The sequence below is a fragment of the Coloeus monedula genome (genome assembly GCF_965178545.1).
Source record: "Coloeus monedula genome assembly, chromosome: 14".
In the NCBI taxonomy this organism is placed as follows: Eukaryota; Metazoa; Chordata; class Aves; order Passeriformes; family Corvidae; genus Coloeus; species Coloeus monedula.
In genome coordinates this window covers 15,068,414-15,083,792 of record NC_138794.1, presented here as the reverse complement: position 1 = coordinate 15,083,792, position 15,379 = coordinate 15,068,414, and the positions used below count along the sequence as shown (strand labels likewise).

The 15,379-nt window shown below is 38.4% G+C and overlaps 1 protein-coding gene across 2 annotated transcripts; it reads left to right on the top strand.

Moving 5' to 3' along the window:
- Positions 1 to 474: 474 nt before the first annotated feature.
- On the top strand, positions 475 to 15,368 carry TARS3 (threonyl-tRNA synthetase 3; the record flags this gene model as incomplete). Of its 2 annotated transcripts, XM_082290577.1 has the most annotated exons (19): positions 475 to 726; positions 1,430 to 1,522; positions 2,959 to 3,149; positions 3,699 to 3,822; positions 4,937 to 5,058; positions 5,820 to 5,937; positions 6,572 to 6,636; positions 7,337 to 7,415; positions 8,635 to 8,781; positions 9,399 to 9,497; positions 9,810 to 9,976; positions 10,487 to 10,649; positions 11,284 to 11,421; positions 11,857 to 11,934; positions 12,034 to 12,134; positions 13,277 to 13,381; positions 14,196 to 14,268; positions 14,980 to 15,094; positions 15,213 to 15,368. In XM_082290577.1, 19 exons carry the CDS (start codon positions 475 to 477, stop codon positions 15,359 to 15,361), a joined length of 2,379 nt encoding a protein of 792 aa, XP_082146703.1. In that variant the 3' UTR covers positions 15,362 to 15,368. The 2 variants fall into 2 exon arrangements, 1 of the variants encoding a protein (XP_082146703.1); XR_014226814.1 differs by lacking the exon at positions 14,196 to 14,268 and having other exon boundaries at positions 15,213 to 15,341.
- Between the last annotated feature and the right edge of the window lie 11 nt (positions 15,369 to 15,379).

The following is a 15,379-nucleotide window of genomic DNA, read 5'->3' as shown; positions in this document are numbered from 1 at the left end:
AATCAGCCTAATTTCGTAAGAAATTGTGTCAGCAGGAAACATCCACTACAAATAAGCTCTGGCAGTGTTTATTTGATATTGAAGTGAAATAAGGATGCAACCTGACCCACACGTTTTGACATTGATTTGTTTCATAATGTGTTAAAGGAAAGACTGGATGTGGCACGTGGTGCCGTGGTCTGGTTGACACGGTGGTCCTCGGTCATAGGTTGGAATCGATGATCTCAGAGGTCTTTTCCAACCTAATTGATTCTGTGGATATCGACACTTCCCAACTGCTCACCGGCCTCGGGTACGTAGATTAATCAGCAGCACATCAGCGAGGGCTCCAGCGAGCTCTTCGCTCCAATAGAAGAAGGAGCGATGGGAGCAGGAATGCCCCGGGCGGCCCCGGAGCCGCGCCGCGCCCGGGCGGGGTCCAGCGGCAGCGGGCGGGGCCGGATCGGGCCGGGGGCGGAGCGCGCCGTGGGCAACATGGCGGCGGCGGCCGCCGAGGCGGTGGCGTTGAGGTTGTCGCGGCAGGAGCGGGAGCTGCGCTGGCTGGCGGCGGAGGTCGGCCGGCTGAAGGAGCCGCAGGAGCCGGACTGCCCCGGAAGCGCCAGCCCCGAGCTGCAGCGGCTGCGGGCCGAGAACGAGAAGCTGCGCTACCGCCTGCTGCACCTGCGCCGCAGCCTGGCGGCCGAGCTGGGCCGGGCGGCGCCGGGGCAGCCCCCGGCCGGCGGAGAGGTAGCGCCGGGGCCGCTCGGAGCGGGGACGGGACGGTGACCCCGGGATGGCCGGACCTCCGCGGGCAGGAAGGGACGGGACAGGGGCACTCACGGAGCCGAGCCGCCTGTGCCCAGCCCCCGGGAGCTGAAGCCTGTCGCGGTGTCTGCCCGCAGCACTGGGCCGTGGTCTCCACCTTTGCGCCAAGGCGGTGTGTTCATAGAATGGTTTGGGTTGGGAAGGACCCCAAAGATCATCTCGTTAGAACCCCTTTGCCGTGGGCGGGGACATCTTCCACTAGACCAGATTGATTAGAGCCCCATCCAGCCTGGCCTTGAACACTTCCAGGGATGGGGCATCCACAGCATCTCTGGGCAACCTGTTCGAGGTATCACACCACTGAAAGTTGCTGTTACTGCTCACTGCTCCGGTTTGGTCTCCTACGGCCTCGCTGGGGCTATTTTGCTGGTGACAGTTGTAGTAGTAAAATTTGGGGAATTGTGTTGAGAGGATTTTGCTTGGTGAGCAACATTGCTGTGTCTGCAGAACGTCAAAAGGATGAATTTTAGACGAGTCATGATAAGTCTTTGTACTAAGGACATACCTTATTCCCTGTAATTGCCTTTTTAGCCCATTATTATACTGGTTTGGTTTGCTTTAATGATTGCTGGAAAAAATCTTAAAGGTATAGTAGGGTTATACTTTGTATTATCACTGTTTTCAGAAAGTCTCCAGTGCAAGTCCAACTGATGTGGTGAATCAAATTAAAGAGGAAAAGAAAAAAGAAAATGAAGCTGTGAACCAACACCAGAATGATGTAAGTGGTTCTTTAATACCACATAATAATAGGAGTGGTTTTTGGCCAGGTTCAGAAAAGGTGCTCAAATCTGAAATACTTTGCTGTATTTTGAAATCCCAGCTTTTGGGAAGAAGGCTTGCTATAGCACAGAGAAAAAAAACCCACATTATTTAAGAGCTTCATCTTGCATTAGTAGAGTTACTGATACATTCTTAGATCTCTACTTCTTATGTAACAAAAGGACTTGGGTTATTGGAAAATAAAGGTCATGATTCTGTGGTGCCTAAGGAGGCTGATGGTTCACGAGCACTTAAACAGCGTTCATGATGGCTGAAAGAATGTTGGCAGCCCTGCTGTAGTACAATAGAGCTTAATAACTCACCTTAATCTAAAATACAGGAATCTTCATGTGTACTGTCTTGTTCGAATCTGGGGCTTTGAATGTAGTGGCAGTAGTGAGGGCTTGTTGGAGTGATCCAAATTTTGCCAGGACATCTGCCAAATGCAAATTTTGGGCCAGGAATATAGGCTGCTTTCTGAGGTCCAACTCACAGACCCATTTAGGCCCAGATTGATGAAAATGCATGGAAAATTGGAAAACCACTATAAAATAGTCAGCAATTTGGATGGGACTATCCTGTATATAATTATTTATGAATGCTTTACTGAATTTTAGTATAAATTCTACTACAGTGAAATCTGGACAAGTGTACTGGTTTGGCCAAATTTAGAAATATATTCTCTGAGAGAAGGCACAACCACCCCTCCCCCACCAGGTTCGGGAAAAAAATAAATTTTCCTCGAAGGAAAGTGAAGAAGATAAAACTATTTATTTAACAAACACCCGGGAAAGGAAAATAAGGTTAAATGGTAAAATCTTTCACTGTGGAGGAAAAACCTGGGAAAGCATCAGAGTCCTCCATTTGGTCTCCTCGGAGCTGGGGCTTGGGCCAGGGCCAGGCCCTCTGTGCCCGGTGGAAAGTCCTCCCGATGTGCTCTGAGGTTGAAAGCAGTCCAGTAGCAAAGGGAGAAAATCCGGAATTCAAGAGAAGGAGAAGGAAAAGCAAAGTCCAACTCTCAGTCTCTCTCCGGAGAACAAGAAACTGAAACAACTGGCCAAAAGCTGACTGGAAAGCAGCAAGCCAGGTGCTTCCTCGCTCCCCTGCCGCAGCTGGGGAAAAAAAACCTGCTATCTTTATGTGACCTTGAACAAGCTGCAAACTGCTTTGAGAAAGTTTTGCTCAGTTTTTTCCTTCCCCCTCTCAGGCTCAGTTTAGAGGCATAGAAAGGCACAAAAATTAATTTCTGGGCATAGGCACCGATATGGGATACACATCATAACGTCACCCCAAGACAACAAGTTAGAACCCCTGGGGATGCATCAACACTGTGAATCCTATTATTCTCTTTGTCTCATATATATGTGTGTGTATGATCAAATTTATTTCTTACAGTTCCAGTGTGCACCAGGCTTCATAGAAGACAGACTGAAGCTTTATGAAGCACTGAAGAAAGAACATGATGCTTTGCTAGCTTACAGAGCAGCCAACCAGAGCAAATCTATCAAAATTACTCTGACAGATGGAGAGACGGTTGAAGGGGAATCTTGGAAAACCACGCCATATCAATTAGCTGTAAGAATTAGGTAACCTACACATTCAAAGAGTTGTACTTTTGTAGTGCTAAAACTGTTACTATCATTTGTCTCTTACCTTGTTGCATAAAATATGTCACAGTCAGTGGGTGGTGGCTCCCTTAAATTGGTTTGCTTGGAAAGCATTGGAACTTCAGCTTCATGTAGTAGAAACAGCTGCTTAAAGTTACTGTTCTGAGTGATGCTTGAGGTTCTTTGCTGGGATCATAATGCTTGCTTCCAATTAATAAATTTGTGAGACTGCTAGGAATTAAGAGACGTGAAGTTTTGTGAGCTAGCAGATACTGTAGAACCTGTTGCAAGGAGCAGTCTTTCCTTCAGATCCCCAGCACTGAAAACTGTGGAATGAAACTTCCTAAGACCTTAAGGTTCTATATCTTAAAAGTAGGCAACTGTTTAAGAAGACCACAGAAACAAAAGTTTAAGACCTTCAGGTTCTACAAGATGTGGATGTAGCCTCACGGGGTTTAGAAATCTAAAGTCTTTTACAAATCTGAACCTAAACATTGTTGTCTCTTGTCATCTTTTCTATTTCTTAAGTCAACTGTTGGCTTCGAATGTGGTCATAGCCAAAGTGAATGGTGAACTCTGGGACCTGGACCGTCCACTGGAGGAAGATTGTACTCTAGAGCTGCTCACCTTTGATAATGAAGAAGCCAAAGCTGTGAGTAAACACTCTCTGGTTTCTACTTGATTAAAGAAACTAATGACATAAAATTGATGACAGAATTAAGCTTTTAAAATACTGAATTAAAAAAAAAGCCACAAAACTATTCAAGTAATGTATTTCCTGTATTCAACAAAGAAGATTAGATACTAAGTGCGTCTAGTCTGAGAGTGAATAAAATCTTAGTGTTCTTTTCATCCTTCTCTTTTACATAAACAAGTTAGTTCATACAGTAGGTCTTGATTTGTATGCTAATTTGAAACAGTCTATAGTTTGGCTCAGTGCATTTGAAGATCAGACTGTGAAAGCAAAGTGAGGCAGTCTTACCATTTTCTAAAAATTGTCTAATATTAGACTTGAGTCATAAATAAAATCTACACCTCCTTGTGCTGGCACTGTTTATTAGATCCTTAAGTAGGCATATCTTAGTCAATTAAGCTATATATATACTTAGCAACATGGCTAAGATTTTTCTTTAATGCTATTCAGTCTGAAGCTTATGTTATCTTTATATACTAGAGGTGGACTTCAGTTCTGTCAAATAATTGTTCATGTGATTAAGCTTGTTGGAGGCATTTCAGGAGCCTGTAAAGTCTTTATCTTGTACCAGCAGCTCTGAAATAGTCTGAATTAATAAGAATTCAGAACATCAGACTGGTATTGATCTACTGTATTTGTTGTTGGCTTCCCTCATCCGACATTTCAGGTAATGTAGTTTACAGTCGCAGTAATAAATGTACTGAATGTGAACAATAGCAACTTAATTGGCTGCATTGCTTTAGATGTGATTAGTGGTGCATAGACTTCAACTGAAAATACCTTATAAATGAACAAATACAGTAAGTACTAATTTGAAGGAATTGTGCAGAGGTATAGTCATCCTCTTTGAGGCTGGAGTATGGTGGACCTTTAGTGCCACATCTGCCATTATATTAATCATTTAGAGAACTTCAAAATGAAAAGATAAAATTGTTTTACTTTTCTCAAAATTTGAACAACATTGGTTCCAGTCTACTTCCCATCTGCAGATACACCTCCGGTTTGTTTTTTCTTCTTTTTAGTTACCCAGTGCCATTGACCTCATGGTTTGCTCACCTGACTTCATTTACAGGTTTATTGGCATTCCAGTGCTCACATTCTTGGAGAGGCCATGGAAGGATATTTTGGGGGCTTCTTATGCTATGGACCACCAACTGAGAATGGATTTCATTATGACATCTATATTGAAGATAGGTAAAATTACAGTGTCTTAGAATTTTAATACTCTATATTAAAGCTCAGTACTAGAATTATTTTGTTTGTTTCTGCATGTTAGAAGTAAAATTGGATCTCTAATATGATTTGAAACTGAGTGTGTGTATATATTTAAATTCAGAAGCAGTGTTCAGACACCTGCTCTGTAAGAGTTGAAGCTGTTCAGTGTTCTCTGGAAAAAATGCCAAGTGTTTGACTTAAACTTTCTGAAGTTGCTGTGAGGTAAAGGGGGTGGTTTCCTTGAAGAGTCATGCAAGTTTGGTTTCCAAGGGCACAAATGCATGTAAGTTGTATAGGTGTTTACTACTTTTCTAATCCTTGTGCACAGCTTTACAACTCTGTTTTTTCCTTGTTTATCTTTCTGTAGGCAGGGAGAATACTGAATCTGCATGAGCTGATAAACTGGCTCTTGTGGCTGGATTGAGCCTTTTTTCCCCTTGGTTTGTTTTTTTCTTAAATCGTATGCATATTTTGAGCTATAGGTCTTCCAGACATTTGATCATGTCAAAGACTGTTCTGGGAATGATTGCAGTGGGTTTGTTCAGGATGGTACTATCTGTGTTTCTGAGTTTAATAGTTAAAGATACAGTTAATTGTAAGTAACTAAGAAAATACTGTGATAAATCACACCACCACATTCCATGTTTTTTGAATTAGACCATTAGAAAGTGGTCACTTGAAAAAATGGGAGTATCAAGATAATTAATTTATATTTCTTTTGCCTGTGTCTTTTTATTTAGAAGTGTATCTAGTACTGAATTCCCACTACTAGAGAGCTGTTGTAAAAATATCATAGAAGAGAAACAGGTTTTTGAAAGGCTGGAAGTCAAAAAGGAGATCCTGTTAGACATGTTTAAGGTAAATCTTTAGAGTAGCTGTGGATCTGGTACAATGATCTTTTAAAATGTAACTTTTGTGAAATATTGCATGTGACTGACTCGTCAGAATAGGACCTGTCTAGTAAAACAAAGGAGAACGGTACCATCCTTCTCCCCCTCTCCATAGACCTCTCAGGTGTTCAGGATGCTTTCAGGCACTAATAAAAACAATTTTGTACTCCACAAAAAATCACCTCAAGCTCAATGAAATGACAGACAAGTAAACAAAAGGCATACATTTCTTCTGGCCCACTTGTGGAAATAGGTCAAAAAAGACTTTAACTCTAGTCCTGTTTTATTCAGTGAATATTGCCAGTCTCACTGTACTGTGGGATTGCCTTTCACAAGTGCTTTGAGGTGTTCAGATGGTAATCACAATCTTCAACACACCCTCAGGGGAGTTAAGATGTTTTTGTCTCTTTCCCCTTTGCTTTTGCAATTCTTGTGAGAAATATATGTAGGAGGTTTTTTTGCTTTGGTTTTTTTTTTTTTTTTTTTTTTTTAATTAGGAGTGTCTTTCACTGGTGCACTTGTATGATTAATATGTAATTTTAAAAGAGAATTTTATTATCCATTTTATTGATGTTTCTGGCTTTTTATGTTTCCACACACAGTATAACAAGTTTAAGTGTCGTATCCTTAATGAGAAGGTGAAGACACCAACTACCACAGTATACAGGTAAAATAATATACTTGACAGGTATTATAAAGTATTTTTATACCTAATGAATTTAATTTGAGAAGAGAATAATTTCTTGGGTGGTTTTTTTACTCTAAGTTCTGAATTCTTGTGTGATTGGGACTTAAGTTTGTAATCAATATTGCTATTTATGTAAAGTGACATATTGTCTTTCTCTGCTGGGACTGATTAGGTGTCAGTTTGTGGACAAATGTCAAATTCAGTTTTTATTCATTCCTTCTGGTTTCAGTAGACTGATTAAAATAAGTTACCACCCCTGACACTGGCTTGCTGCATAATGGATAAAGCTAACTCTAGTTCAGTGTGGGGTGAGGAACCTGCTCATGCAGTTGCTTGTTAGTTGGTTGGAAAATGGCAAAACCATTTTTCTGTTGGATGTGCATAGTTTGAAGTTTCCTGGCCAACTTGAACAAGTTCACATATGGAACTATATGAATTGGCATATGTATTATGATGCTCTAGATAATGGATCAAATGTGCTGAGCGTTTACTGAGTGAATATTCCACTTCAGGTAGAAGGCGCAATTACATTTAAGGTGCACTGAATTTGCTGCACGCTGCATATTTCTATTTACTGTCATGTTTGAATGTGTCAGACATGAACTTTTGTGCCATTAGTGACTATTGAAAAATGTTGTTGCATTGCTTGGAAATGAACTCATTTTCTTTTGGCATATAGATGTGGTCCATTGATTGATCTCTGCAGGGGTCCACATGTGAGACACACTGGAAAAATTAAGGCCCTTAAAATAATTAAGGTAACTTTAAATTAACTGTACATTGAAACTGAAATAAATTGTCAGTTGATTTATTTATATATTTATTTTTCCTGAGCTGATGTATCCTAGGATTGGTCCTTTCTATTGTTTTCTTTGCTTACTGTACAATAGTTCTTAATTTCTTTCCCAGCTCCCATTGTAGAAGTAGAACTACTGACTTTGGTCATTGATCTGCTTCTGAGGTTTACTAATTCTTGACTAAGACAATAGTACCTCAGTGAAGGTTACCAGCATGTTTCTTTATGAGAGTATTAGTGTAACATGCATGTTTAGACTGATGAAGAGCACTGCAAAAAACTCTAGCTATTAGAGACCAGATTAGCTGTGGAGCCAATTCTCCCGTGCACAGGAGAGAAGTGCAGTGCCTAAGCTCCTGTGGCAGGACTGTGCCACCATCTCCAACCAGCACCACACTTCACAGGACAAGTGTCCTGGTTAGTCTGTACCAGCTGTCACATCTGAGTGCAGGGGGGTGTGTATGCTCTGTTCTGCAGTAAATGAACATCCAAGGTACTCACTGGGTCAGAAAATAGTATTTTGACCTTGTCAGATGGTATCCTTCAGGTGCAGGAGATAAAGTGGACCCTGGCAGATCTGGAAGTTAAAAGCTGCTGTTAAAAAATGGCATTGCTTCCAGGAAAGCCAGAGACAATGTTTGCAGAGGCCTCTGAATTTATGGTGTAGTTTAAGTTACTCACAGATACTAATTTTGGTAACCTTATTAGACTGAGCTCTTTGGAACATCCATCATTGTGGCTTTTGCTGGCTTCCTAACTGAAGTGCATGGAACTCTTGAGTTCCAGGGATTAAGTGGGTAGAGGGTTAAAACTGCTCAGATTTAACTGTGAGAGTTAGGTTTGTTTTGCCTTTTGTGTTTCCCTACTGCATTATGTTTTCAATGTAAACAAGTGCTGCCTTTTTAGAAGCCATAACATGAAATAATAAAATAAGCCATGATGTGAGTTAAAGCAAGGTACCTAAGCAGAATAAAAATGATTTGACCTGTCACTTCTGTTTGTCTTCTGTATTAGTGACTAAAAGGCACTGCAAGTCTCTTTGTATTATAAACAAATGCTGAAGAATTGCATATAATTCTTTTCCCAAGGAAAAATATAATAATGTTTGAATGGGTTAGTGTTTATCCCTCTTTCCCTGATATTATGTAATATTATTTTAAAATATGGGATTTGTGTATCAGAGTTCCTCTACATATTGGGAAGGAAAATCTGAGATGGAAACTCTGCAGAGAATATATGGAATATCCTTTCCTGATAACAAAATGATGAAGGAATGGGAAAAAGTCCAGGAAGAAGCCAAAAACCGGGATCATAGGAAAATTGGAAAGGTACACTATTCCACTGTCTACTCTCTTTTATACTTCTATTATAGAATTCGTTCTCTTTCCTTGTATTTTAGTTTTGATTTTTTGTTGTTGTTTTTTGACAGTTTGAAAGGGAGTCAGTTCTAAGTGCTTCTTGATGTCGCTTACATTTTAAAATTTTAATTCTACAAACTGAACTTGTCACTTGCATATGAATATTAAACTAATGTTGGGAAAAAGCTAATGGCTTTAGTCCCTTGGTTTAGGGAAATAAATCTTAAACCTATTAATGTAAAGTCTTTGCAGATCCTACCTAAACCACTCTATTCTTCATAGAAGAGAATTTATTAGGAAATTGTGTAAATAACATGGTTTGGTCATTCTTTATAATAGGTGTAAATTTGGGGACATTTGTATTTACATAGTCAAAGAATCAAATGGAATTCATTGTTCTTACAAACTTCTAAGAGTAAGAACTGCAGATAAATTAACTGGTGTTGCTGAGAACTTGTAGACCAGAGATCATCTTGTTGCTGCAATATTCCATCTTTGCAAACAGTGTCTCAATGTGTGTGAAGTAGGTACATTTCTGCGATTCTTTCTGAATTGTTGTTAGAGCGTTCTGGTTTTAATTTACCTAGGAGCAAGAACTCTTCTTCTTTCATGATTTGAGTCCTGGAAGCTGCTTTTTCCTCCCTAGAGGTGCCTTTCTTTATAACACACTCATGGATTTCATAAGGGTGAGTATATACTGATGTAACTCCTAGCAACGTGAATATCATTTGTTGATCTTAAATGATAGTGCTGACCTATCCGCAGAAAGAGAAATGTCTATGTATGTAAACTTATATAAGATTTTCACAATGATTATACAAATCTAACCTTTTTGAAAATAAGGCAGAAGCTGTGTTTTTCCAATTGTGTGAAATCTACACTTGCAGTAGTCCTTTAGTCTCCCTGTAAGTTGTCATCATAATACCACCATTAAAAAGAATCAAGCTTTTGCTTGTCAAAAGCTCTATCACCTTTTAAATGTTGCATTTGTTCTATAGGGTGAATATCGCAGGCGTAATTTTACTGAAGTTGTATCTCCAAACGTCTTCAACAGTAAACTCTGGGAAGCTTCAGGACATTGGCAGCACTACAGTGAAAATATGTTCTCTTTTGAGATTGAGAAGGAAGCTTTTGCCCTTAAACCCATGAATTGTCCAGGACATTGGTTAGTACTCTCAGTTGGAAAACTTACTATTTTACTTCATTTATCCTTTCTGGGGCTGAGGAGAAATAAAAGGAGTATTAATACATGCTGTCATGTATGTTTATGATAGACTGCTAAGCCAGTGTGTCCAGAGAACTTCTCTGACAGTGTCCCAAAGCAGACCTTTGCAGTAAGTCTGCACTGAGCTAGGTTTGTGCATGCTAATATTAGTCTGTACCGCTAGTAAATACCAATTCTGTTGGATGGAGGTGGGCATCAGATGTGGTGTTCCAAGAAGGTAGAGATGAACCAGTTCTGATTTACTCCTGCAGTGTTTTTTCCCAGATGGTCTTTAGCAGTACATTGAGTGGCGTGCTTTTTCTGTTTGCCTGTCTTTCAGGATGTAGACAACCTGAATGAGTAAATACTTAAAAATGTGATTACTGTCTATATTGAGCTTCATTTATTTCTGTGTTGTCTTAAATCTTCCGTAAGAAGGATAAAAGGAAGGTTCTTCCATGTTCCTTTTAGCTTGATGTTTGCCCATCGTCCCCGATCCTGGAGGGAATTGCCTCTGAGACTTGCGGATTTTGGAGTTCTTCACCGAAATGAACTCTCGGGCACTTTGAGTGGCTTGACTCGTGTAAGGCGTTTCCAACAAGATGATGCTCACATCTTTTGCACAATGGAACAGGTAAAAAAAAGCACCTCCTACATCCCCACCAGTCAACCAAAAAAAGACCCAAAAAACCTTTCCCTCTCCCAGTGCAAACTAGCAGTAAACAAGAAAAAAATCCCTGAAGTATTTCAACTCTTGCTTCTTCCATTGTGTAGCATAATGCTGCTTTTGATGGGGTTTTTTTCCTACGTTATTCCTTTTATTTAGGAAGATGCATTGGGTAATTAGATCCCAGAAAGTAAGATTTGTTGCATCTTCCATCTCCCTCTGCAAAGAAAAAAGCAGTTGATCCCATTGTTTTCTATAGTAATGCTGAATAAAAACTTTATTTTGTCAGTAATGCCATAGATTTTAGTGGAGCTACATGTATAAGTTGATGCACTTTTGTTCAGGATACAACTTGGCTCCAGAACCTCATGCTTAACAAAAATACTACTTTTCTTGCCATGCTTTGAAGCCACAACACCTCAGATCTCTTTTTGCCCAGTACCTGGATTTGAGTTTGTAGGATGTAATTTTCAAGTGGTTTTTAATTCTGTCTTATTTTTTTTAATGGACTCTTATATTCTGGTTATGAGGAATTCAGTAGATTCAATTACATTTTTATGTAAGTAAATTTTAACATATTTTAATATGTTTTATGTTTAAGATTGAAGAAGAAATTAAGGGCTGTCTTGATTTCTTGAAGTCAGTGTATGCTGTCTTTGGCTTTACCTTTCAACTACATCTTTCTACAAGACCTGAAAATTATCTTGGAGATTTAGAGATCTGGGATCATGCAGAAAAGGTAATTAATTTAAAAGCAAACAAAAAACCTCTTAATATTTGTATTTGCAGAGGTAGATATTTAACTACGTTCTTCCATGCTGCATGATGAAATTGCTTAAATCAGATGCTAAATATTGCCCTTAGTGGAAATTCTTGTAGGAAAACATCACATTAAAGCTGAAGTTCTATAGAAAATCAGAACTTCCAGATTCTTACTTAGCCCCTTATCTTGAACTAGTTAGATTTCTATTAATCTTTTTTTCTGATTAATCACAATAGTTATACAAGGAACTACTATTTCCAGATTATGTATCATAAATGAACAAATCCTTGAACAATAGGGGTTGTACTGCCCTTTGACTCCCTTTGAATTTCAAAGGCAGATGCTTTGATTTCCAGTAATTAAAGGCCCTTCTATACCTTTTTAAATTACTCTTTCATTTATTATGGTTAGCAACTTCAAAACAGCTTGAATAGCTTTGGAGAGCAATGGAATTTGAATCCAGGAGATGGAGCATTTTATGGTCCTAAGGTCAGTGACTCAGCATTTCAATATAACTTTGGGAGGGACAGAAATGCAGATGTACTGCAGGCAAACTATATTTAGTAACTGTATTATTTTGCTTCACAGATTGATATTAAAATCAAAGATGCCATTGGTAGGTACCATCAATGTGCTACCATCCAACTTGACTTCCAGCTACCCATTCGGTTTAATCTGACTTATGTTGGGTGAGTGGTTAAGCTAAGTATCTTCCTTTTTCAAATGAAATTAGGCAATAGCTTTCATTATCTGTAATTCCCATTATGTACTAATGCTGTATTGCTCACTTAACAAATGGTTAGCTTGTAAATCAGTCGGCTGGTAGGGAGGGCAAACACCCCCAGTGAGTAGAGGACTGAGTCATGAACTTGAAGATACTTAATGTAATAGCTGACTTTAATTGCAAATGCAGGAAAATCTCGTTATCTGTCTTGTCTGCCAGTTTTGAAGACGACCGATCATATGTTATGCTAAAAACCCCTCAGCTGAGTCAGTTTTCGTTTTCAGCCTAGTCATTGTGTCTCCTTGGATGACATGGCACACAAGTTCAAACATGCCCTAAGGAGCAAATATGTTTGTACTAAGTGGTTCTTTATTTTTATCAGGTTAGATTAGTTAACTTTGAACATAAACCAAATGCAAACAGCTTTTAGTGAAAATCTGACTTTAGTGAAAATCTGACGAGCTAGGGAGAGGGAGTTTTATCGACTGAGCAAATTAATCTTAGTGCCATGTTGACCTGAATACTCATTTTCTGGGTTGTAGTTCTTGCTGTGTTTAATTTTTGCATATTATGAAGATGGGCAAGATAGAATAAGAATATTTGTAATTTTTTCATCCTTCTGTATATTCTACAGTAGATGTCATAGCTTTTTTGGTAGGTGATAATACTCTTATGAACTGGCTCTTTTTTTAAGAAGCCAGTTTTTTAAATTACAGGATTGTGATTTAAGCTAAGTAATGAACAGTAAGGGCAGGTAAGATCCTGTTCAACAAAATAAAAGCAAGTTGTAATGGAAAGAGAGTACAAGGAAAAACATAAAATATTAAAACGCACAAAAATAGTGCTGAGTCAAGTGTCTTCTCAAATTTAAGAGTGTCTCTGTCACTACCTATAGGCATTATTTTAAATCACTGTGGTTATGCAGAATTCCTTTAAAAGCCCAGCTAACTTATAGTACGTTTTTAATAAAAACAGTATATTTTTCATAAGTATAACTAAATGTCGTCTTTCTGTTAAAAGTAGAATCAAAAATATTAGTAGGATTTACATGTATGTGAGCTAAGATAATTTTATTAAAAAAAAAACCTTGATTTTTTTTTTTTTCAGTAAGGATGGTGATGATAAGAAAAGGCCAGTGATTATTCACAGAGCTATTTTGGGATCTGTGGAGAGAATGATAGCTATTCTAGCAGAAAATTATGGAGGAAAATGGTATGTGGCACAAATGGAATTCTAAGAAGTCTTTAACAATGTAGAAAGTGCATATCCTTCCTATTGTCCCATATCTTATAATGCAAAAATAATATCCCTAGAAGTTTCCCAAAATTAGTTGGTAAGATCACAAGAATAGTCCAGTTTTCTGGTCTGAGTTGTATGATATCCATCTATTAATAGTTTATTATTAGAAATTCAATTTCATGAGACTGTAGAAAGAGCAAAATAATGCAGAAATAGGAATTGTAATTGAATGTGTAAGTTCTGCATTATTCTTGTTCCTTTTTTCTTAAAAATCATGCTTTTGTACCAGGAGGATGTCAGATGTATGTAAAGCAGTTATTTGAGTTATTATATACACAGACATGCATTAGTCCTAATACATGAAATAGTTTTTGTATTTCTAAGATTGTTTTATCTTGAGTAAGATCTGAAGATATTTCTTCATGAATGTATTTAAATTATTAAGGAAAGGTTACTTCTTATTTTCAGTCACGTATCTTACTGTCCACCTTTCACTGTAAAGTTATAAATAAAAGTGAAAATTACACAGAAAAAACTGTGTTTAAAGTTGTGAAGTCAGCTGGCAAGAGAACAGAAGGTCCAACTCCCCCATATGTCATTTTACTGAAATCAATCTATTTACTATTTTATGTGAGCTTGAAAAGAGGGAGATAACACACTATCTGACATCCTTAGCTAACGTAAATAAGTCTGTAAAGTACAGAAATTATGATTGTGAAACATGACTGTGGCTGTGACTGGAAATGTAAAATGCACCTTTATTTCCTATTTCTCCTGTGCTGGCCAGGCCATTCTGGCTGTCTCCACGGCAGGTTATGGTTGTGCCTGTGGGCCCCACCTCAGAACAATACGCCCAGCAGGTGAGAGGAGGGCCTGCCTCCTTATGGCAGCAGGCAAATTTCATAGATCCTTAAATACTTGTCCTGGAACAGGGAATTAATGCTTAATAATTCTGGAGACATGTTTGAGGGGAGAGGTAAATTTTTCAATACAAAATTTTCAGTCTAAAATTTGTATATGTCTGTATACATATACAAACTTCAAGTATTTTGGCTTCTTTAATTATGTAAATACTTCTGTAATTATTAAAGGAAAAAATATCCTGGATGACAAACCTTAGATAACGAATGCTTCATTACAGTACTCCCAGCTTTAAGTAGGCAGAGCCAATTTCTTCCGTTTCCCACCTTGTATATTCTTGACCACTTCACTTTTGAACCGTGTTTGGTTTTACCCTTCTCCCTTGCTTTCCTTTTAATGCAAGATTGTGTTTGTTCCTTCTCCTCTTTCTCCTTTCTCAGTCTGAGGACAGGTTTTTGGCATGCAGCAGCATAGCAGCACATGTTTGATATAGATGTTATCTTGTATTGTCTTCCAGCTGGGGTCCAGCTGTGTGTGCACGTTTCTTCAGATACTTCATTGAATTCCTTGTAATCATTCACAAGAACAAAATTATGCATGTACATGAATTAATTATTGGGAGAGATCAGTAATTACAGCATTTACAAATGTGTGGTGTAAAATATATAGTAATAGTAAGAGGGTTTTGGTTTGTTTGGGGTTTCTTTTAGGTTTGCAACCAGTTCTTTGAAGCAGGATTTATGTCAGATGTGGATCTAGATCAAAGTTGCACATTAAACAAGAAAATTAGAAATGCACAACTGGCTCAGTATAACTTCATTTTAGGTAATTGACGCATCTTGTATTTCTGAATATCATTTAAGTTTTAATGTTGGATAAAGTTTGTCTAGGCTCATTTTCTAATGTAGATTGTCTGTTTAATATTTTGTGCTATGTCTTGCAGTGGTTGGAGAAAAGGAGAAAGCAAATAATGCTGTCAATGTCCGAACAAGAGACAACAAAGTTCACGGAGAGATTTCAGTATCTTCTGCTATTGAAAAACTCAAGAAATTTAAGACTTCACAAATTCGAAATGCAGAAGAAGAATTCTGATGTTGCTGTTAGGAAAAA